The sequence below is a fragment of the Pithys albifrons genome, chromosome 9, assembly GCF_047495875.1.
Source record: "Pithys albifrons albifrons isolate INPA30051 chromosome 9, PitAlb_v1, whole genome shotgun sequence".
Taxonomy (NCBI): domain Eukaryota; kingdom Metazoa; phylum Chordata; class Aves; order Passeriformes; family Thamnophilidae; genus Pithys; species Pithys albifrons.
The window spans coordinates 4,946,714-4,971,541 of NC_092466.1; the positions used below are offsets into that span (position 1 = coordinate 4,946,714).

The following is a 24,828-nucleotide window of genomic DNA, read 5'->3' on the forward strand; positions in this document are numbered from 1 at the left end:
GCTAACAACTTGAAAAATCAATGGAGAACAGGACAAGGCTTTGGAACTTTTCTGCCATCTGAGAGACAATTAAAAGATGTTGCCAGGGTTAAATTTGGGTAAGGACCCAGAATGGCCAGAAGATCATGGCATATCCCTCTTCAGAGGAATCTCACACGGTCCTGGTTCCTTCATGTTGCTTCCTGCCCCTGGGCTGCAAAAGAGTCATGACTCTAAACCTTTGGATTTGGTTTATCCTGATTATCTCACTCAAATAGATTATCTTCAGGCATTCAATAGGAGATTTGTCAAGGTGAGTTATGTGGAATTAGGGTCTTAAATTCATGAAGGGTCTCTTGTGTGAAAGCTTGTTGGTTCTGTAAGGGCAGAATGTGCCTTGGGACTGCTTTTGGGTGCTCCCCCCTAGTCTTGTTAGTAAGAAAATAGAATTGGCTTACAGAGATTAGAGGTGATTAAAAGATTGCGACAGTATTATAACAGTGTTGGAGGGACTCTGAGTGACACTGGCTAGAATGCTCTAAAGGGTTTTGAATCTTTGTTGGATGGAACTTTGCCATGTCAAATATTGATTAAACACAGAGAGGGAAATGCTCTGTGTAGGACAGAGGTTTGGCAACAATATGGCTCTGAAGAGAGGTAAAATGCTGTTGAGAAATGCATTTTCTAGTTCAGGGAAGCATTTTTCAATTTGACAAAATTACAAATTCATTCTTGGTCAAGCAAAGATATTGAGGTGTACACGAGCCAATGGCACTGCAGTCATGGGGGTTGTCACAATTCTCTCTGTATCACCCCATGTGAGAACACTCACACAGACAGATCTCCTTCTCCTTGCACTACACATCATCCATGACAGTATTTCTTGGGATGTGAGTAAAGTTGACATCTCCTGGAGATAATGCAAAATATCCACAAAGCTCCTGTTTGCAAACAACTTCTGTATCATTATATCCCAGAAATTATCACAACTCATCCCCCAGGTTCCTTTGTGACATCTTCCAAGAAGCCTTTCACGCTGGTTCCATCCATTCACCAGCCTCACTGGCATTTATTTGAAGGAAAACAGAGAAGTTCCCTGAATCTGGACACTTCATGGAAAGACAGAATCAGAGATTGATACAGGTGGGAAGGGACTCCCACAGGTTTCTGGGATTGCCCCTGCTTGAAGCAGGTTCAGAATGGGTTGTTCTGGGTCACGTCTACAAGAGCATTGTTCCTCCAAGAATGGAGGTTCCATAGCTTCCTGGGGTCCCTCTGTCAGGGCTTGACTGCCTCACAGTAAAAAAAAAAATATTTTGCTTTATATTTAGGTGGAATTTCCTGAGTTCTGCCTTGTGTCTTTTGCCTCTTGACCAGTTGCTGTGCACCTCTGGGAAGAAACTGGCTCCATCTTCTCCGTACCCTCCCAATGGGTGACTGTAGAAGTTCCCTTCATGCCCTTGAGACTGCCCAAGCCCAAGCCTACCAACATCTCCTTGTACACCTTGGACTCCAGCCCTCTGAGTGTCTTGATGGCCCTTTGCTGGTGTTGCTCCAGGATGATCTTGACTCTCCTGTGCGGGGAACTCACACTCTTGTATTGGACATGGTGCTGCAGATCTGCAGTGCTGAGCAGAGGGGAAGGGTCACCTCTTTTGACCTTCCAGCAACACTCAAAGGGCACTTTGTTTGCTCTTGGCAAGCTTGTTGTCCACCAAGAACCCCAGATGCTCTCCTGCAGGGCTATTGTTTGTCCAGCTGGCTCGCTGCCTGTGCTCCTGCACTCCATCCTCTTTGCCAAGACTTACTGCCAAAGGTATTTTTGCTAAGGAGAAAATGTGGTGATACAAAACAGGTTGGAAGAGAGACTTCTACACCATTCTCCTTTCACTAGTAATGTATGAATATGCATTTTCAACTTGTTTAAGTGCTCCTGCTTTTCAGGGTCCTTGGGGCAAGGACATGCTCCTAAAGCACCTGCCTACAGGGCAGGGATATTTCTGAATAATTCACTGTCTGCAGCACAGAACCAACAGTGCTGCTCTGAGTAAATGTCAGGTGTGAACTTTTGTGTGACTCTGTATGTACAAAGTCAAGCCTAATTTATCCTGACAACATTTAGATGGATGCAATTTGGGGTAGTTACAATCATAGAATGGTTTGGTTAAGAAGGGACCTTAAAGTTTATTTAGCTCTAAGCCCCTTCCATGGGCAGGGACACCTTCCACTAGCCCAGGTTTGCTCCAAGCCCCATCCAATCTGGCCTTGGACACTCCCAGGGATGAGGCAGACACAGCTTCTCTGGCCTCACCATTCACAAAAATTCTTGACTTTATTCTGTAAAGCACCAGCAGAATAACAAAGCTGGTCACCTGTCTGGTACCCAGGGAAGGCACATCCAATACAAAGACAGCAATGTCCAGACTTATTGGTTAAAATCTGTGTCTTTAACTGTACAAATCCAGTTCTAAAACATCAGAACACAAATGTGAGAAGTTTCTCTGTTGCTTCAGATCTCGTGTCAACTGTGAACATAAAGAAGTCAGTCATTTCTAGGTGAAGTTTACAGTCACTGGTAGATCAAGGAAATGGGGTGCTGCACTTCGTGCTGAAAATATTAAAACAGTAAGAAGCAGATCAATGCACCTTGTTTCAAGACTATTGCACATGTCTATGGCAGAAGTCAGACCAGTCTTGAAATACCTCAATTTCTGACTGTAAGGGAAAATGTGAAGTTTTAAGGTGTTAGTGATAAGAAAGTTGTATAAATGAGACAATATAGTCATTGCAATAAAGATCTAAGGTAAATCAAAATAAAATCAAGGGCTGTTTGATAACTACAGAGAAAATGTTACTGAAAGGCAAGAAACAAAAAGAGCAACAATGACCAATGTAATTTCATACAATGGAGATATTTTTAACTGCTAAAAGCATTCTAGTATTTTTTTTCTTGAGAGTTTGTTTCTAATACCTTTTTTTCCTAGCAATCATTGTTTGAAGCTCTTTCCATCTGTGGAACTGTTAAACTCTCCCCCTGGCATATCCAAAGGCAGCCACTGGCCCAGAGGCACCAGCCAGGGAGAAAACATTTCCAGGGCAATGGGCTGCCTTATCTACTGGGAAAAAAAATGCTGTTTTTTCAAAGTGCAATGCCAGAAACCTCTCAAGACTGTAAAAACTCTAGCCTGTATTTCCAAGAGTTAACTTTCAGCTTGATCTGTGAGTGTCACCCAGTTGTCAGACTTCACTGCCTTCGGGGAGTGTCTTGTGATGCCCAGATGAATCCTTGCAGTGTTGGCAGAGAGCACTCCACTTGTCTTCCTCAACAATGCATTCCTTGCCGAAATCCAGTGAACTTCTGAAACAAAGAAGGCTTGTGTCACACTGGCAAGGCTCACATCAAGTGTTTACTCTACATGCTGAGTGTACAGCTCTCAAATGAGTGCTGCCCTCGCTGCCTGAGAGCTCGAAAACAAACTGAAGCAACAGGTTTTGGCCTCCCTTCTGCCACTGGAACTACACAGGTGGCTCTCTGAGCCTGAGACTGGGGATGGCAGGATCCAGCATTTGGGAAAGAAGGCCTTGCTTTGCCACAGAGAAGAATTTAGGTTGGAAAACCTCTGTAAGACCATCGAGTCCAACTGTTAACACAGCACTGCCAAGACCACCACTAACCCATGTCCCCAAGTGCCACATCCACATATCTTTTAAACCCTTCCAGGAATGGGAACTCCACCACTGCTCTGGGCAGCCTATTCTAGATTGATCACCCTTTCTATGAATAAATATTTCCTAATATCCAACCTAAAACTCCCTTGGCACAACTTTAGGCTGCTTCCTCTTGTCCTGTTTCTTGATTCTTAAAAGAGATCAACCCCAACCTGGTTATACCTTCTTCCAAGTAGTCATATTAAGATTAAGTCATGCTCCCTGACACCTCTTTCCTGGGAGGATGGAGCCCTCACACAGACTTAATTCAATTTTCATTATATCTCATGTAACAGAGCCCTGTTTGAATCCAGATTTAGCAGTGGTAACTAATGCCAAATGCTTCAGAAACACCTCAACATCTGATCTCTAGAAGAGAAAACTCAGAAACTTTAGTTCCTCAGAACTGAGAAAAAAATTACAAGGAGGAAGATAACAGTTATTCAGACACGTCTCTCCAGAACAGCAGCAATACAATTAATTTCTACATTACACACCGTGACTAATCCACTTATTTCAGAAAGAAGTAAAAAATCTGCTTGGATGGGTACCAGGTGGTTCGGGGCAAAAGAGGTGATCCAAGTGTTATTCTAGGAAATGAAAACAAATCGCACTCCCAGTGACACAGTTGGGCACTGATGATTTCCTCAGCCAGGAGAGATGTCTTTAAAATAGACCATTTCTGCCATGGTGTTTGAGTCTGAGAGAGAAAATCTAAGGTACACAACTGCAATGAGAACTTTAATATCTCCTTAGTTTTTCCCATTTAGATAAAAACTGCCAAACAAATAAAAAAATAAACTTAAAACCCCCATGAAAATAAAATGCTAGAATGGTTTGGGTTGGAAGGGACTCTCAGGATCATCTCATTCCACCCCCTGCCATGGGCAGGGACACCTTCCACCAGCCCAGGTTGCTCCAAGCCCTGTCCAACCTGGCTCTGGACACTTCCAGGGCTGAAACATTCACAACTTCTCCAGGTAAAGTGTTCCAGGTTAATAAATAATAAATAAAACAATAATCATAAACAAAACCCCACAAATAAATAGTAACATAAATAAATACATGATACATAAAGCTACTAAAATAAAGAAAGGCAAATAACATAAGGAAAATATATTCTCCTTGTAACGTAAGACATCTAACAGAAAGTGTGAAAAAAAATGTGCTTGGCTTTGGGGATTTGTGGGAAAGGATGGGGGAAAGTAATGAAAGCAGGAAAAATTGTGCTTCTTACCCATACCCTGCAAACCCTAATTAGCTTTTTAAAATCTCAATATATTTGTTATTAACAACTGGAAGATTAATCTACTTGCCATCTATGAGATGCAGAAACAAAACCATGTTTATTTATACCCAATTATAAATATTTTTATAGTGGGTTCCTGGGAAGAAGGACTACAGAGTTGAATTATCTGCTTCATAATCCCAAATTAGAATAGAAAGATAAACAGGACAGCAAAGCACAGGAAATTCAGCAGACAAACAAGCAAACAAGAACTTTGTTTCTGAGCTTTGCTTCAACCCCATTGCTGGCCTGGTAACACTGGGAACAGCATAATATCAGGAACCTACAGACCCTGTGCAATTATTTGCTAAAAATATATATATGTATTTGAAATGAATTTGCTGTGGAGTCAGAGCCAGCACTGTACCAGCTACTAGGAATAAAATTAACTCTATCCCAGCCAAAACCAGGGCAGTGGTGTAATTCAGTCATTATTCTCTCCCAGGACATGTTGACACTTGCAAGGAATTTTCTCATGATGCTGTAGATGTGTTTAGTTGGTGCTGAGATGGTTAGTTGAGTAAACACTACTGAGTGAACAAGTACATACTACATGTTTCAGTCATGATAGGCACACTGGGAAGAAATCAAATAATGTAATGCCAAAATATCTCAAAGTAAAAAGCTGGCAAGTGACAACTGATTGTCTTCTCTAAGGGCAGAGGAGGTGCCAACATTGAGAATCCCCCAGAAACCTCACTAAAAAAGAGCAAAGGAAGTTTTCTCCATGTGCTCCTGGTTCTTGACATCCTTGTGTTTACAGACACAAGGCTTCACTATAAGGTTGGCATAACACTTATCCCCTGCAAAATAAGCAAAAAACCAAAGCAAAACGCCAAATAAACAATTTTAGTTTACATTTTGGCTTGAATTCTCTGTATTTTTAGCTAAGACATGAAAGGCAAAAATTCCAAGTCTTGCTTTTCATGTTTTCATGCACCAATGATAAATGTTTATGTTGGATTTGGTTGTTTGCATTTCCAGCATATTTCAGTCTGATTTATGAACACACACAAGACATTCTGAAAGGCTGGGTAAGTCCTGAGAAGCCAAACTCCTCACAACCACAAAGCATACAGCCATGGAGGGGATAAAATGAAAGAATTTCGTGATCAGCAACCAAAAGGAATAATAATTGAACTAAACCTTTTCCTTCTGGAAAATAGGTAGGAAATGTCTTTCAAATTTTAAAAGACATTTGGTGAGAGGTGAAATGTCTGCTGACTAAGAACTGATCTCTTGGATGAAATTTATGGTTTTAGCTGATTTAAGATGTGTGGGAAGATTTCCAACTGATTTGAAAGCCTTTAGATCACATTGTGTGATTCAGCCTTAAATATTGCAGAAAAAAGTGATCTTTAACAGCTCAGTGTCTTTTGAATTGGGATTTATTCTAATGTAGAGATGTGAAAACTTAATGGAAATATACTAATTTTCAACTAAAAAATAAACCCAAAGAGAAAGTAGAGAAAATTGAAAATTGCCCCCCATGTCCAGGAGGAACAGGACAAGAACTGATGGTCTTGGTCAACAACAGTGAAAATTGAGGACAGACATTGTGAAAAGCCTTTTATATTGTAATGCTGATTTCAATAGCGAGTCTTGTTAAGCACAAGAAGAGATTGCCTGGGCAGGGTGGGGATATGCCTGTTGGGAGGATGTTGGGCTGAGTGTGCAGAGGGAATATCCATCATTTTGTTTCCCTTGCTACCCTGGTGGAGCAGCAGCCCTTTGAGGGAGGAGGAGGAGGCACAGGGGTGGCTGGCATGAGGATGGAGGCAGCCGCAGGGGCTGAGCAGCTCAATAGGATGCAGGTGTGGGATTCATGGGAACAGGTGCTGCAGGGTGGAGCCAGAGGGAGGCCAAGGCTGTATCAGGGGTCTCAGGAACATGAGATGTGTGTCATGGGGAGATAACAGGAATGGCAGGAGAGAAAAGAGCAACAGTATTTAAACTAAAGTGTTTGGGGAGTTTTTTTCCAGGACCTTCAGGGCATGATGACTTCTGTGCTGTTGCTTCTTAGCTTTGCAAATGCTTCTGTCATCCCTGGGGAACCAGGGAGTATTTCAAGGCCTTCCCTGTGAAGTTTGGACATTTTTTTTTCTTTTTCTGATGAATGTTGGTTACTTTTTTTACCTACCCTTTACAGTTTAACGCCATTAAAATTCCTTGCTGTAGCCTCACACAGAGAGCTGTGTCAAACACTTAACACAGAGGCACCTCACACCTCTTCAAAATATCATGCAGAAGTGTTTCAAAACACAACTGATGGGCAGAAAGTCAAACACTTGACATTTTTAATCCAACAGACCACATCCTTCAATGCAAGAAAACATTTGTTTGTACTTTAAGCACAGAGACATTAATTTATAAGACAAAATAGATTTATTCATTTGTAAACCTTCCTTCCTTTGATTATATCCAGTGCTCACATAATAGATTGCTTTTAGCTGAGAAATCTCTGCATTTTATAAATAAGCACAGTCCCATTATTGTTTTGGCAAGAAATTTAGCATTAAAAGCAGTGCTCAAAATAATTAGAATATTGCATAGCCACATTTCCAGTTGCCACAGTAAGATCAAATTTTACATTTCCTTTCCAGACATGACTCATTCTTCCTAAATTAAATCTTTCTTCTTTTTAATAAACCCTGAAATATTTATCGGTACCTCATTCACATTTTCAGTCCAGCTCACTAAATTTTGAGGCATTAGATAGATGGTTTTAGATTGATGTGATAAGAAAACTAGAGAGGAGAAAAATGATAAAATGATTGTACTAAACAACATGTGGCATGAATATTGAAATTACTTCTTAATCCTTTAAGAGAAGTTAGGATTACAAAGCTATTTTAAAGCATTGTAGCAGTTTAGAATTTGTTGTAAAGATATGATGGCTTCCTTCAAATGGGACGTGTATGACTGTCATCAGTGAAGCATTTTGGCAGCTTGTGGTATGTGATGTTTGCCCTGTAATCATTTAGTGTGTGATGCTGACCTTTGATCTGACTTTATCTCATTTGAAAGTAGTTTCTTTGGTGCTGGTCTTGCAGTAAAACCATCAATAACAAAAAAACAAGCACCTGGACAGTGACAGCACCAAAGCCCAGTGTGAGGGAGTTGTCAGCAGCAGTGGAACCTCCTGGGGAGGAAGCACAGAAGAGTCCAGCTGGTAGCAGTGAAGGTTGGTGGGGTCTGATCTCAGTATATTAAAGATCAGGGCACAAATTGTTCCTGCATTGAAGGGATAGTTCCAAGATCAAAGTCAGAAATAAGGGAATTCTTTGCTTTCAACTATTCAGACAGGCTTTGTATTGGCAGGAATGACAACTCAGTAAACTTCACAAGCAGAAGGCAACTGAGGGAATGAAATGTTCTCAGGAAGGCTGGGAGGTTTATCCCAGCTGGTAATCATGGAATCATGGGATCATTAAGGTTAGAGAAGACCTTTAAGAACATTGAGTCCAAATGTTAAACTAGCACTGACACGTCCACCACCAAACCATGTCCCCAAGCGCCATCAGGTTACATAACAGCCTGGAGCTAATTAGGTCTATTCAAGGAGTTATAGCACTGAAATAGTTTACAGGCAATCTCTCCCTTTGGACAGCCAAAGCAGTGATACATTTTAAATATGCAGGTGATAAAAAGAGGCTTGCAAGGAGCTGATCCCTTCCTTTTTACGGCAAAGTTATCAAGAGCAGATTTCAGTGACAGATGTCAGAAACGCGGAGCTATGACTTTTCTTGAAGCCTGAAGTCACCTGAGAGCAAATATGAGAGAAATTTATTTGGCTGTAGTAACATTCCCACTCTGAGCAGGCCCTTCTCGGAGCTGAATTGGTCCGACAACCACGTCCACTCTTTCCTCGGCAGAGCTGGTGTCTCTCTTGGACCTGCTGGAGCAGCCACGGTAGCAGCGGGAGGAATAATCCCCGAGCCTGCAGACCACCAGCTCACACCTCAGGTACACTGAGGGGTGGCGGCTCATGAACTCAAAGGCATTGAATTTGAACCGAGCAAAGTAGTTGTAGGGGGAGTAGAACGTGGCATAGGAAGAATCTCTGGGGCATCTGGAAGGGAAGGGAAAACCTAATTAGTCCTCATGGATGCACACATGCACATACTTGCAAAATTATGATAGATTAAAGCTAAATTATATCATAGTCAGGTACTAAGAACAATGGGGAAAATACAACATTCATAGCATATAGACTTTAACAATAGAATTATTTAAGTTCTATGAAACAGTTAGAGCATGACAACTCTTTTTTTTTTCTCTTTTTTTTTTTTTTTTTTCCCAAGAGAAGGGCACTATGAGAAGAGAGAACAGACTCTCACTAATATCTGTGCTATACAGAGCATAAAAAAGTTAGTCTAATGCTTGGCCTGGCTTTACTAAAATAAACTCCTAGGATTACAGGTTCCTGCTACCAGTTTTCACTATGTCATTTATGTCACTCCCAATACTTTGAATTTTGCTTATAGCACAAATAGGACGTAATTGAAATGAAATCTTAGTAAGGTCTAAGTGCAATTTCTTATTTCCAGGTTCATACTGTTAAAATAAAAGGAAACCAAAGACCCCTTTTAACAGCCTGTTGATAATGAGTTCTAACCCAACTCAGACTGGTGCTATTCTTTTAAATAAATGCAGATCACAGATACAGTTCTAACAACTTGAAGGAAGCTCTTACCCATTCCTGACTATGTCATAGGCCAGCGTGTTAAAATCACGTGGATCAGGTGATGCCACACATGTGTCCACAAACACCTTCAGATTTGGGTCTGAGCTGTGGAGACAAGCTTGCAGGTACAGATTTTGGTTCAAGTCGATCAAGTAGGGAGAGCTGCGCACTTGCCGCGAGAACGCTGAGGAATCATAAAAGGTGATGTTCATGTCATATCTTCCAAACTGGTATTCATTCACATCTATGGTGTCCTCAGCAGCATACATTACTTGCTTCCATGTCTTCTGCAGCATTTTGCAACTGATATGTAAGTTGATATTCTTTTTCCTCTTGATTATGTACCCAGAAGATGTGATTTTGATTGTGTTGGAATAGTCAATTGTGTCATTGTTCTCCTGTTCAATGTGCAATTAAAACAAAGAATTGCATTTTTGTCACATTCCATGTAAGTTATAAGTTATGGTAATCTCAAATATGCATTTTAAAAATGTGGGTTCATCTTAAGCACTTTAAACCAAGGAGCTTGATGTTGACCTTTTCTGCTCATGCATTCTAAATTGTGTGCAATTAAACAGGATTCAGTGGAGAAAAACTCTGTTAAATCCAAGGCAGAGCCACCGCATTGAACATCTGTACAAACACCAGTTGCACAGTGCACAGGCATCTCAACCCTGCATGGCACTCACAGGGCATTCACAGGCATTCCTCTACTTTAAACCACAGAGAATTCATGAAGCTTTCTCTCACGCTTCCCCCCATGCCTTCCCCCCTAGAAGCTCTTTCCTGTTAATCACAGATATTCCCTAAGCCTTAGAAAGCTGAAACACAAAAACCCTCCAGGCCTCGTTAGCCACAATGGCCCTTGCATGACTCTTCTCCCAGTGGGTCCTGCAATTCAGAGCCCCCAGTAGTGAATGTACCTCTCGTATTGTCCCGCAGCCATCGTAGGGAATGTTGAACACAACCTCCTGTGATGTGACTGTTGGTCTACAGCGATTGTCATTCAGGGTGACCATCTGGGCTGAGTAGCCTTGAGACTGGAGGTAGTCTCTGCTCAACACTGCATGCATGTAGTCTGGCAAACACAGAAGGGCTGGCAGAAGAAGAAGAAATGACATATTAGTGACTGCAGGAATTTGATAAAGGTTACAATTGAGACAAATGTTGTTTTCTTAATTTAGGAGTCAGGCAGTTCACAACCCAACCCATTGTATTCCACACACATCATTCATTTTCCATAAATATCTTTAAGATTACACAAATACTTATTTTGCAAACAAAAGGAATAACTAAGTTTGCCTGTTCAGAAACACCAACTGAGGACTTACTGGTGTTGTGATCTGCTGGGATGGAGGAGTAGTGAGCCTGAAAGCCTCTGTAGGAGTATCTAGAATCACTATGAAAGCGAACAGTCATCATGTTTGAAGAAGACACGTATGTGGGAAAGGAACCAGAACAAAGTCTTCCAAGAAGTGGGGCAGAATGTCGAGGCCCATCATAGATTTCAATGTAGTCATGCTGGCACGTGCTGCTTTGCATCCTGGTGAACAAACATCAGCACCTTGTCAAATCCATTTCAGAAACTCTGACTTCACTGCCTAACGTGTGATAAAGTCTTTCAGCATTTGAAGTTTTCACAGCAGAGGTTTTATTTGGTTTGTATGTGGCTGTAGCAGAAAACTGTGAGCAAAAATTACCACAGTAATCCAGATTTTGATCTGGTCTTCCAACTGCCAGATGTTATTGAAAGTATCTTTAAAATTGGAAAGTTTGCCTGTTTCAGATAAGTTTTCAAACCTCTCAGGTAGGTTCTGACTTTGTTGTTTGCCCAGAGAATCAATGTTTTACTTACACAATATCTCTAAATGTGAGTGTAACACGGAAATTGCTCTCTACTTGTATTTGCCACTCGCAGTCAGCGTTGTTTGGATAACTTCCAGGGTAGTAGGGACTCTGCAGCATCCCAGAGGAATCTGAGATTGAGCCACCACAAAAATACGGTGCTGCAGAAAGAAATGGAAGAGAATTTACTGACAGTAACCTCTGCAAAAGTGCACTTGAGCTGTACATATCTCATCCACAGCTGTGGAAAAGCAGGTCCCCTGCTGACTGTAGGTGATGTTCTGTATGAGCCAAATCAAAACAAATATTTGTTTTTTACTTTAGCTTTACTTTCATGTTGAATTTGTAAATTCTTGACACATCTGTGGTGTCAGACTACCCCCTTCAGGCTGGGCTGGAAACACTTTAATGCTTTTTGCTCTGGTTTCTTCTCCTTTTTATAGCTGAGGTTTGATTCTGGGAGGTGTCATGACAGTCTAAATGGAACTACTTTCTTCAACAAGCACCCTCCCCATAACCACTCTGTTGCTTCTAAGGACTTTGGAGGGTAAATAACTTGCAAGTCTTCTCGGAAACTGCAATTTTATGGACTCAGACTGAAATAGGATGCCCAGGCTGTTGGGAAAATCTTAAATATAACTTATTTCTCCTACAAACACAGCTGCAAAAAGCTTCTGTGTTCCTGTCAGCATGAACAGCATAATTCTTGTTAAACATACAGATAATCCTTGAAGTTTTTCTGTAGGGAGATGAATACAAGCTCTGGACTTAAATCCTACAAGAAGTGACATGTAAAGCTCACAACCCATTTTATAGTCCTGAACAGGAACACCCACCAGCACAATCTATGCCTCCCTGCCTCAGGATTTTGGGATTCACAGGCTATTCCAAGCTTAGGATGATCAGCTGTACCCAGACACTGACTCTTCCTCTGATCAACTGGACAGGCTCTAGCAAAATTCACTTTCATACTATTTTCATCTGTGAATGGTCAAGTTCTAAATCTAAAATTTGCTTTCTAAGGCTAAAAGGTAAAATACCTAATTAACAGCTCTAGCAAACAGAAGTTCCTAAGATTACACATTGCCATACTTGAACACCATTCTCCCAATACTGATGAATGCAGATAGAAATTAGAGATTTAGACAATATTTCCTAGGCCTTGAAGGAGCTGAGGAACCCAGCAAGGAAATGGCTTGGCACAGCCAACCAGCATAACTTCAAACTAGGCATCACAAATGCAAGGGGACATCAAAGCCTGTCTAGGAATGATCACACAAGTTTAAAGTGATATCGTCAGAGAGACAAAAAGAAACTTTAAAGAAGTACAAAAGGGAGACAGCCCACAAATTAGGAAGGGGAGAAGAGCCACAAAAGAGCATTACCTGATGAAGATGTTATGGTGGCCGCAGGAGCTGTAGGTGTGTAGGAAAAAGAGACAAAAATAGAGGTGTTGAACACAGGAAAGGTATTGAAGCACAGACATGGCCCCACCCTGGGGCATAGGATATCAGGGAGGGGACCACAGGGAGGAGGGGATGGGGACACAGAGGGTCAGGCCATGAGCTCCACAAGAGACACAGTTGCCTTCACTGTTCACACCTGCACAGATGACACCGGCATCCTCCACATGTCTGCAGTTGTGCACACCCCAGCCATTGTGCCTGCACATCTGGAGGGAGGGCTCATCCCCATGGCACTGCACGTCGTCCAGGAAGATGTGCCCGGAGCCGACGCCAAAGCGAGCTGTGTCAGGGGCAGCCACGGCTTCTCCACAGCCCAGCTGCCGACACACCACCTGGGCATCTTGCAGGTCCCACCGGTCATCACACACCGTTCCCCACGTGCTGCCATCGTATAGCTCCACGCGGCCCTCGCAGCTGTTCCTCCCGCCCGACAGACGCAGGCTGGCACCTGGCACAGGGCACGAGGCAGAGGCTAAAAGTCACACCCCAGCCCAGCACCCCAATGTCCCCAGATGGGATCCTGCAACAGGCAGTCTGCCTGGTTGTTACAAGGCCAGGGATGGGTTTGGTGGGCAAGAATTACTCATGGAATATGGCCTGTCTGTGGTGAGGGATGGAGGTAGAGATAGAAGAAATTGGTGCCAATGAAAATGTCTCCAGGCAAGGTCAGCACATATCCTGCACCCAAATTATTCCCTTTCCAAGGAGCCCGTCGTATGACTTCTATGATATACTATGAACATCATTCATTCATCTGAAATGACCATTGTGACTTGGCTGTTTCACTCGTCCATCTCCTCCCTTGGCAGGAGTCCCAGGTCCATGGGGACCTATCCTGAATTTGATGAAGCAGCCTTCTTTTCTCCAGACACATCCTCAATCCCAGAGCATGTCCACAAAACAGTTCTGGTACTACTCATGCAGAAACCAAAGCAGAGAAGGCAAAATGATTCTTGAGAGCCATGTCACTGGTTGCACTGAGAGGAAATCTCTCTATAGACAGTTTCCTTCACCAGTTGGCTACCGACTTCCTGCCCTCAGTCCTAAGCCCCCCTATTTGCCAGATCTTCTCCATGTTTTGTTTGTATCCTCCCTATAACCTGGGGTGCCAGAAATACCCTAACTGGAGTGGCTCGTGGCTGGGTGACTCCCTGTGGTGCAATCAGGTCTGAGAAAGAATATCAAAGACTCTAAGGACACCAGTGAGTGACAGTGGCCAGTGTTACCTGGTGTGCTTTGCTCTGCTCTGGCAGCCGTTGCCACTGTGGAGGACACCTCTCCTGGGGTGAACACATCTGGTATGGCAGTGGATGGCACTGTGGTGGTGATCTCCAGTGGGGTTGCCGTCTCTGTGAGGGAAGTCATTATTGCAATGGCAATGGACATGGCAATGGACATGGCAAGCAGAGCAGGAGGACTAATGACACAAAAGAGTGTGGAGCTCTGTCCTGCTATCATTCTTTCCAGACATCAGCCTGACGTATCTCTAGTCTTGCCCCAACCTTCCAACACAAGGATCCCACAATCCTGCTCTTGGTCACACCACCAGGAAATATGGAGAGCCTACTGTCCATTTTGTCTGCTAAAATGGGGCTTTTGCATGACACGGGCTTCAATCCCAGGCAGCAGAAGACTCCAGCCTTGACTCTATGCCCTGGTTCTGCTGAGGTGGATCAGCATGGCTGCTCACCACCAGGCAGATCTGGAACCCACTGAGGATGACATGCATAAAAGTTGCTTCTCTCTGCTAGCCCACACACCTGCACAGATGACACCGGCATCCTCCACATGTCTGCAGTTGTGCACACCCCAGCCTCTGTGCCTGCACATCTGGAGGGAGGGCTCATCCCCACGGCACTGCACGTCGTCCAGGAAGATGCGCCCGGAGCCAGTTCCGAAGCGAGCTGTGCCAGGGGCAGCCACGGCTTCTCCACAGCCCAGCTGCCGACACAGCACCTGGGCATCCTGCAGGTCCCACTGGTCATCACACACCGTCCCCCACGTGCTGCCATCGTACAGCTCCACGCGGCCCTCGCAGCTGTTCCTCCCGCCCGACAGACGCAGGCTGGCACCTGGCACAGAGTACAAGGCATGGGTGAGGGTCACTCCACAGCCCACACCTTCCCAATATTTTGGAGATTTTGCTGTGGTGACTTGAGCTACACTGGTGCAGATCCAAAGGGACTAGGGGAGGACAGGGATGGAGCAAAGACCCTGGACATGCAGGAGGCAGATTTGTCCCATCCAGGGACATGTAGCTATGAGCCTATGGGATGTGATTGTGGGCCGAGGTCATCAAGGCATCAGGCGATTTGCAAAAAAAGCCCTTTGCAACCCTTCAATGTGATCCCCCTGAAGGGGACAACTCCTGCAGCCTGGAGATGGCATGGGCATAGGAGACAAGTAGTCACAAACTGAGCAGGATCAGACCAGCTGGTCACCTCTCTTCTCTTCTCATGCCAGGCTGGATCTTGTTGTGAAACTGGGCATAAATGGGGTGAGCAGGAATTACCTGTTGTGGATGGCCGTTGAGCAGGAGGGGTTGGACGGGCAGCTGTAAAAAACAAGAGGCAGTGAATAAAAGGGCAGCAAAGGAAGCAGGGTTGTGGGAAAGGATTGACATGGTCATGGTCATGGACATAGAAAGCTAGGCTGGAGGACAATGGAGGAATAGATTGTGGAGCTCTGTCCTGCATTTTCCTTATCTGAGAATCAACCTGACTTGTCCCCAGTCCTGTCCCATTGTCCCAGTGATCAATCCCTTATTCCTGCATTTCCATTGTCACAGAGCGCCTACACCAGGATGTGTGGAGAGCCTGCTGTGCCCTGTCTGTGCAAAAGTGGGGCTTTTGCATGACATGTGCTTTAGCACAAAGCAGCGCATGATGCCAACCCCACCTCTCTGCCCTGGCTCTCCCAATGAAGCTCAGCATGGCTGCTTTCGGTGGACAGATCTGAAACCCACTTGGAATGACCTGCATAAAAGCCAGTGGTCTCTGCTGCCCACACACCTGCACAGATGACACCGGCATCCTCCACATGTCTGCAGTTGTGCACACCCCAGCCCCTGTGCCTGCACATCTGGAGGGAGGGCTCATTCCCACGGCACTGCACGTCGTCCAGGAAGATGCGCCCGGATCCGGCGCCAAAGCGAGCTGTGCCAGGGGCAGCCACGGCTTCCCCACAGCCCAGCTGCCGACACACCACCTGAGCATCCCGCAGGTCCCACCGGTCATCACACACCGTTCCCCACGTGCTGCCATCGTATAGCTCCACGCGGCCCTCGCAGCTGTTCCTCCCACCGGACAGGCGCAGGCTGGCACCTGGCACAGGGCACAGAACACAGGGTCAAAGTCCCACCAGCCCAGTACTCTGCTGTCTCCAGGTGAGATCCTGCAACAGGCAGCCTACAGAGTGTTACAAGGGCAGGGACGGGTTTGGTGGGCAAGTCTGACCTGTGGAATATGGTGTCTGTGGTGGGAGATGTTGCTACGGGTACATGTAAGTTTTGGACCCCAATGAAAAAGGCTCCAAGCAGGATCAGCACATGCCATGCAGCCCAAATAGACCACCATCAAGGAGTCCCTGTCATATGACTTCTGCCATATCCTGTAGTGGTCTTCATTCAGCTGAAATCACCATCATACTTTTGCTGTTTCACACAACCACCTGCTCTGGGGTCAGAAGCCCCATGGCTACAGTGACCTATCTTGCATTGCAAAATATTTAAGGGAGTAGCTTGCTTTTTGCAGTCATATCCCAAAGCCCAGAATATGTCTGGGAAATGGCTCTGGTAGTACCCATGCAGGAGCTGGAGGGGCAAAGCAGAATGATTCCTCTTGTACATTTCCCTTGGTTGTACTGAGATGGTATCCATCCTTGGACAATTTCCTACACCAGCAATGGCTTCAGAGTTGCTGGAATCAAGCCTCTGTGCTCCTACCACCCCAACCATTTTCTAGCTCTCCACTGTGCTCTGCTGGCACCCACACCCATGGTCTTGGATGCCAGGAATGGCCTGACTGGAGTGGACCAGGACTGGGAGACTCCCTGCAGTGCATTCAAGTCTGGGAAAGAATATCAGGGGCACTAAGGAGACCAGTGAATGAGAGTAAAGAGTGTTACCTGGTGTGCTCTGCTCTGCTCTGGCAGCTATTGTTGCTGTAGGGGTCACCTCTGCAGGGGTGGACACGTCTGGCAGGGCAGTGGATGGCACAATGGTGGTCATCTCCAGTGGGATTGATGTCCCTGTTAGGGAGATCATTATTGCAATGGCAATGGACATGGCAGCGAACAAGACAAGAAGAGCTGGAACACTAGTGTGTGAAGAAAGCATGGAGCTCTGACTTGCCATTGTCCCATCCAGATATCAGTCTGATGTGTCTTCAGTCCTGCCCCATCTGACCCAAAGAATGAACCCACAACAAGTGTTCTTTGCCTCCACAATAAGTTCCTACACCAGGATGTATGGAGAGGCTGTTATGCCCTGGCTGTGTGCAGCAACAGGGCTTTTGCAGAACACCAGCTTCAGTCCCAGGAAGCAGAAGACTCCAACCTCTGCTCTTTGCCCTGGCTCTCCCAATGAATCACAGCACGGCTGCTCCCAACAGACAAATCTGGAACCCACTTGGAATGACATGCAAAAAAGCTGGTGGTCCTTGCTGCCCACACACCTGCACAGATGACACCAGCATCCTCCACGTGTCTGCAGTTGTGCACACCCCAGCCTCTGTGCCTGCACATCTGGAGGGAGGGCTCATCCCCACTGCACTGCACGTCGTCCAGGAAGATGCGCCCGGAGCCAGTTCCGAAGCGAGCTGTGCCAGGGGCAGCCATAGCTGGCCCACAGCCCAGCTGCCGACACACCACCTGAGCATCCTGCAGGTCCCACTGGTCATCACACACCGTTCCCCATGTGCTGCCATCGTACAGCTCCACGCGGCCCTCGCAACTGTTCCTCCCGCCCGACAGACGCAGGCTGGCACCTGGCACAGGGCACAAGGCATGGGTGAGGGTCACTCCACAGTCCCCACTTCCCCAGTTTTTTGGAGATTTTGCTGTGGTGACCTTGATCTATGGTGGTGCAGACCCAAAGGGACTAGGGGAGGACAGGGATGGAGCAAAGACCCTGGACATGCAGGAGGCAGATTTGTCCCATCCAGGGACATGCAGCTATGAGCCTATGGGAGGTGATTGTGGGCCGAGGTCATCAAGGCATCAGGCGATTTGCCGAAAAAGCCCTTTGCAACCCTTCAATGTGATCCCCCTGAAGGGGACAACTCCTGCAGCCTGGAGATGCCATGGGCAGAGGAGACAAGTAGTCATCAACTGAGCAGGATCAGACCAGCTGGTCACCTCTCTTCTCTTCTCATGCCAGGCTGGATCTTGTTGTGAAACTGGGCATAAATGGGGTGAGCAGGAATTACCTGTTGTGGATGGCCGTTGAGCAGGAGGGGTTGGACGGGCAGCTGTAAAAAACAAGAGGCAGTGAATAAAAGGGCAGCAAAGGAAGCAGGGTTGTGGGAAAGGATTGACATGGTCATGGACATGGTCATGGTCATGGACATAGAAAGCTAGGCTGGAGGACAATGGAGGAATAGATTGTGGAGCTCTGTCCTGCATTTTCCTTATCTGAGAATCAACCTGACTTGTCCCCAGTCCTGTCCCATTGTCCCAGTGATCAATCCCTTATTCCTGCATTTCCACTGTCACAGAGCGCCTACACCAGGATGTGTGGAGAGCCTGCTGTGCCCTGTCTGTGCAAAAGTGGGGCTTTTGCATGACATGTGCTTTAGCACAAAGCAGCGCATGATGCCAACCCCACCTCTCTGCCCTGGCTCTCCCAATGAAGCTCAGCATGGCTGCTTTCGGTGGACAGATCTGAAACCCACTTGGAATGACCTGCATAAAAGCCAGTGGTCTCTGCTGCCCACACACCTGCACAGATGACACCGGCATCCTCCACATGTCTGCAGTTGTGCACACCCCAGCCCCTGTGCCTGCACATCTGGAGGGAGGGCTCATTCCCACGGCACTGCACGTCGTCCAGGAAGATGCGCCCAGAGCCGGCGCCAAAGCGAGCTGTGCCAGGGGCAGCCACGGCTTCCCCACAGCCCAGCTGCCGACACACCACCTGAGCATCCCGCAGGTCCCACTGGTCATCACACACCGTTCCCCACGTGCTGCCATCGTACAGCTCCACGCGGCCCTCGCAGCCGTTCCTCCCACCGGACAGACGCAGGCTGGCACCTGGCACAGGGCACAAGGCATGGGTGAGCATCACTCCAGCCCGGCTCATGCAGCCCCCACCTTCCAAGTTGTATTGGTGATTTTGCTGCCGTGACCATGAGCTATAGTGGTGCAGACCCAAAGGGACCAGGGGAGGACAGGGATGCAGCAAAGATCCTGGGCATGCAGGAGGCAGATTTGTCTTCTCCAGGGACATGCAACTGGGAGCCTGTGGGAGCTGATTGTGACCAGGCGTCATCAAGGCACCATATCATTTGCAAGAAAGCCTTTTGGAACCTTTGATGGCGACCTGTCCCCTGAGGGGACAACTCATGCACCCTGGATAAGGGATGAGCAGAGGGGACCAGCAGTCACGCTGTGAGCAGGATCTGACCAGCAGTTCCCCTCTCTTCCCTTCTTCCAGGCTAAGGCATGCTGAAAACGTGGACACAAGCTGAGTGAGTATGAATTACCTGTTGTGTATGGCCATTGAGTTGGAGGGGTTGGATGGGCGGCTGCAAAAAACAGGAGGCAGTGAATGAAAGGCAGTGAATGCCGCAGGCTTATGGGAATGGACTTACGCAGTCACGGACATGGTCATGGACATGAACATGACAATCAGGATAGAGGACTAATGGGAGAAGAAAGTGTGGAGCTCTGTCCTGCATTTTCACCCATCCAGGCAGGAGCCTGCCTTGTCCCTAGCTCTGCAACATGTTTTCCATTGTACACTCCCTCAGTCCTGTTCTTTGCCACCTCACTGCTGTGCCCTGCCTCTGCCAGTGGAGTTCAACATGGCTACTCCTGAAGGATGACACCAAAACCCATCTGGTGTGACCTTCTTGAGTGTCAGTGGTCCCTGCTGCCCACAAACCTGCACAGATGACACCGGCATCCTCCACGTGCCCACAGTTGTGCACACCCCAGCCATTGTGCCTGCACATCTGAAGGGAGGGCTCGTCCCCACGGCACTGCATGTCATCCAGGAAGATGCGCCCGGTGCCGACACCAAAACGAGCTCTGCCAGGGGCAGACACGGCTTCCCCACAGCCCAGTTGCCGACACACCACCTGGGCATCCTGCAGGTCCCACTGATCATCACACACTGTCCCCCACGTGCTACCATCGTACAGCTCCACGCGACCCTCGCAGCTGTTTCTCCCGCCTGAGAGGCGCAGGCTGGCACCTGGCACAGGGCACAAGGCATGGGTGAGGGTCACTCTTGGGAAAGAGATCAGGATCACTAAGGAGACCATTGAGTGGGAGTGGAGAAGGTTACCTGGTGTGCTGTGCTCTGCTCTGGTACCCGTTGCCACTGTGGGGGTCACCTCTGCTGGGGTGGACACACCTGGCACAGCAGTGGATGGCACTGTGATGGTGATCTCCAGTGGGGTGGATGTCCCTGTGAGGGAGGTCATTATTGCAATGGCAATGACATGGCAATGCAGAAGACAAGAAGAGCTGGGACACTAGTGTGTGAAGAGAGCATGGAGCTCTGACTTGTCATTCTGTGAGACTCCCTGCAGTGCATTCAGGTCTGAAAGGGAGATCTGAAGCATACAGTAGAATGGTGAGTGACAGTGGACAGGATTACCTGGTGTGCTCCTCTCTGCTGTGACAGGCGACAGTGCTGTGGGGATCATCTCCTCTATGTGGGTCCTCTGCTCTGTGTCATTCTTTTCCACTGCTGTGGACAGCTCTGTTAGGGAGGTCATTAGTACAATGGCAGTGGCCTTGGCATTTGACATGGAATGCCAGGATCGATCACTAAGTTCTGTAGAGAGCATGGAGCCCTGTCCTGTCCCACCCCATACAGACACCATCCCAAAATGACCCCGGTCCTGCCCCATCCTCCCCTCCCTGTGGTCCCACAGTCCTGCTCTTTGCCACCTCACTGAGCACCTGTGAGTCTGGAGAGTCTGCTGTGTCATCTCTGTACAAAGGGGCTTTTGCATGACACATGCTCATCTCATAGGCAGGAGAAAACCTCAGAGTTACTGCTTCACCCTAGCACTACTGAAGTCAGCATGGCAGCTTTCCAAGGAGGGCTCCAAAACCCACCCAGTGAACCTCCTTAAGAGCTGGTGATCTCTGCTGCCCACATACAAGACCTCTACAGTAAAGTTAGACAGTAAGCTAACAAAAAATTATTTAAACAAGAAAGGAAATTATTTAATGACAAGCAAATTATAATAGGAAACTGGGGCGGGGGGGGGGGGGGGCAGGGGGGAGAAAATGAACTTCAGTCTTTGAATGAAAGATAGCTGTATGAAGAAAACTGATGTCAAAATGGATTATGCTCCAGAACAAGGAGACGTAATTTGCATTGGATCCTGCTGGAATTTGGGATGCAGAGCAGAGATTTCCTGCCTTCAACCTGGGTTGGACCAGCAGCATGTATGTGTAGCCCTTCAATGTGATGGAAAAAGCCTCTGCTGACCTGAGTGCAGGAGCAAAGCAGAGCAATGGCTTGAACAGATCACCAAGACTTCAGGGACACAGCAAGATGCTGCTTGGAAAGCCAAGACCGTGTCTTTTCCCTAAACTGATGTCCACAGGGCTGCAATAGTGCTGCCATATGAAAACTGCCAGGCATATGAATTGCAACTCATAAGATATTGTGCCCTACTGAAAGATGAGAAGCAGTGCACTATTTTGCTTAAAATGATGCCAGAATTAGACACAACGAATCCTTCAATAAAACTAGAGAATTTTGGAGAAAACAATATTCATTTTGTATTTTCTCCATGATTTAAATAATTTAACTAGAATTTCTCTTTTTCCTCTAAAACTTTTAGGAGAATTTTAAGGATCCAGAGTCCACACCTGCACAGATGACACCGGCATCCTCCACGTGCCCACAGTTGTGCACACCCCAGCCATTGTGCCTACACATCTGGAGGGAGGGCTCGTCCCCACTGCACTGCACGTCGTCCAGGAAGATGCGCCCGGAGCCGACACCAAAGTGGGCAGTGCGTGGGGCGTCCACGGCTTCCCCACAGCCCAGCTGCCGACACACCACCTGGGCATCCTGCAGGTCCCACTGATCATCACACACCGTCCCCCACGTGCTGCCATCGTACAGCTCCACACGGCCCTCGCAGCCGTTCCTCCCGCCCGACAGACGCAGGCTGGTACCTGGCACAGGGCACAAGGCATGGGTGAGGAGTGCTCCAACCCTGCACACGCAGCCCTCACCTCCCAGGCTGTCTTAGACTTCTTGCCCAGTTAACATGAGCTGGGGTGGTGCAGATCCAATGGAGCAGGCGAGGACAGTAACTGGGCAAAGACTGCTGGCATGGAGATGGCAGATTTACCCTGTCCTGGGATATGAAGCCTGGAGCTTCTGGGAGCTCCCTCAGGGCAGAACTGTTTGAGGCACTGGGTCATCTGCAGAAAAACTGTTTGAAGCCTTTGAGGGTGATCCATGCCCTGAGCGGGACAACTCATGTATCTTGGAGATTTCAAAGGCAGAGGGGACTAACAGTCATGCACTGAGCGGGATCAGCCAAGGAGGAACACCCTAATATCCTATTTTGCCAGACTGGGCCCACTGCAAAGCTGAAACTATGCTGGGTGAGCAGGAATTACCTATTGTGTATGGCCACTCAGCAGGAGGGGTTGGATGGGCAGCTGCAAGAAAGAAGAGACAGTGAATGAAACGGCAGTGAATGCAGTAGGCTCATGGCAGTGAATGCAGTAGGCTCGTGGCAGTGGAAGGACAAGGAAGTGCACATGGTCATGGGCATGGACATGAAAAGCCAGGCTGGGGGACTAAAGGGGGAAGAAAGAATTGGTGCTGTCTTCCCCCATCCATACACCAACCTGACATGCCCCTGGCCCTACCCCATCCTCAAAAAGAATAATTTTGAAATCCTGCTTTTGCCCAACACCAAGCCTACACCAGGAATTGTGAAGAGCCTACTTTGTGCTCTCCATGCTGAAATGAGGTTTTTGCATGACATGGGATTCAGTCCAAGGAAGCAGAAGACTCCAACCCTGGCTGTCTGCCCTGGCTCTCCCAATGAAGCTCGGCATGGCTACTCCCAACAGACAGATCTGGAACCCACTTGGAATGACATGCAAAAGAGCTGGTGGTCCCTGCTGTCCACACACCTGCACAGATGACACCGGCGTCCTCCACATGTCTGCAGTTGTGCACACCCCAGCCATTGTGCCTGCACATCTGGAGGGAGGGCTCATCCCCACGGCACTGCACGTCGTCCAGGAAGATGTGTCCGGAGCCAATACCGAAGCTCTCGCTGTCAGGGGTGTCCACGGCTTCCCCACAGCCCAGCTGCCGACACACCACCTGAGCATCCTGCAGGTCCCACTGATCATCACACACCGTTCCCCATGTGCTGCCATCGTACAGTTCCACGCGGCCCTCGCAGCTGTTCCTCCCGCCGGACAGGCGCAGGCTGGCACCTGGCACAGAGTACAAGCCATGGGTGAGGGTCACTCCAGCCCGGCACACACAGCCCCCACCTCCCAAGCTGTTTTGGACATTGTGTCCCAGTGACCTTGATCTGGGGTGTTGCAAACCCAGGGGGACCAGGGGAGGACAGGGACTGAGCAAAGACCTCAGCCGTGCAGGTGGCAGATTTGCCCCATCCAAGAACCTGCTGCTGAGGGCCTGTGGGAGCTGCCTGGGGACAGAGTTGCTCGAAGCACTAGATCACTTGCAGAAAAGTGCCCCTTGAGGGTGACCCATGCCCTGAAGGAGCCAACTCATGCACCCTGGAGGTGGCATAGGCACAGAGGACCAGCAGTCATGCCCTGAGCAGGATCAGAACAGTAGGTCCTCTCTCTTCTTGTGCCAGGCTGGATCTGACTGCAAGGCTGAACCTAAGATGGGAGGGCAGGAATTACCTGTTGTGTATGACCAGTCCGCAGGAGGGGTTGGATGGGCAGCTGCAAAAAAGAAGAGGCAGTGAACGAAACAGCAGTGAATGCAGCAGGCTTGTGGGACTGGATTGACGTGGACGTGCACATGGTCATGGACATGGATAGGGATATGGACATGGACATAGAGATGGAGATGGACATGAAAAGCCAGGCTGGAAGACTAATGGGGAAATAGAGTGTGGAGTTCTATCCTTTCTTTCCTTCATCCAGACAGCAGCCTGACATGCAAACCAACCTGCCCCATCTTTCCAACTCTGCAATCTCTGAGTCCTGCTCTTTGCCACCTCACTGCTCTTTCCTTGCTCTGCTGAGGGAGATCTGCATGGCTACTCCTGAAGGATGACACCAAAACCCATCTGGTGTGACCTTCTTGAGTGCCAGTGGTCCCTGCTGCCCACAAACCTGCACAGATGACACCGGCATCCTCCACATGTCTGCAGTTGTGCACACCCCAGCCATTGTGCCTGCACATCTGAAGGGAGGGCTCGTCCCCACTGCACTGCACGTCGTCCAGGAAGATGTGCCCAGAGCCGACACCAAAGTGGGCAATCTCCAGGGCAGCCACAGCTTGCCCACAGCCCAGCTGCCGACACACCACCTGGGCATCCTGCAGGTCCCACTGATCATCACACACCGTCCCCCACGTGCTGCCATTGTACAGCTCCACACGGCCCTCGCAGCCATTCCTCCCGCCAGACAGACGCAGGTTGGCATCTGGC

At 47.7% G+C, this 24,828-nt stretch overlaps 1 protein-coding gene across 1 annotated transcript in view; it reads right to left on the bottom strand.

Moving 5' to 3' along the window:
- DMBT1 (deleted in malignant brain tumors 1) overlaps positions 1-24,828 on the bottom strand; it is a 101,075-nt gene that overhangs the window by 35,564 nt on the left and 40,683 nt on the right. Inside the window, exons 21-38 of the mRNA XM_071564067.1 lie at positions 24,512-24,823; positions 24,074-24,115; positions 23,318-23,629; positions 22,028-22,339; positions 20,796-20,975; positions 20,076-20,387; positions 18,911-19,222; positions 17,647-17,958; positions 16,345-16,366; positions 15,985-16,289; positions 14,734-15,045; positions 14,664-14,675; positions 13,108-13,421; positions 11,518-11,708; positions 10,994-11,205; positions 10,586-10,758; positions 9,672-10,060; positions 8,788-9,047 (exon numbers count right to left, since the gene is read on the bottom strand). Of these exons, the coding sequence (XP_071420168.1) occupies positions 8,788-9,047; positions 9,672-10,060; positions 10,586-10,758; positions 10,994-11,205; positions 11,518-11,708; positions 13,108-13,421; positions 14,664-14,675; positions 14,734-15,045; positions 15,985-16,289; positions 16,345-16,366; positions 17,647-17,958; positions 18,911-19,222; positions 20,076-20,387; positions 20,796-20,975; positions 22,028-22,339; positions 23,318-23,629; positions 24,074-24,115; positions 24,512-24,823 (4,284 nt within the window). The remainder of the gene's footprint in view (positions 1-8,787; positions 9,048-9,671; positions 10,061-10,585; positions 10,759-10,993; positions 11,206-11,517; positions 11,709-13,107; positions 13,422-14,663; positions 14,676-14,733; positions 15,046-15,984; positions 16,290-16,344; positions 16,367-17,646; positions 17,959-18,910; positions 19,223-20,075; positions 20,388-20,795; positions 20,976-22,027; positions 22,340-23,317; positions 23,630-24,073; positions 24,116-24,511; positions 24,824-24,828) is intronic.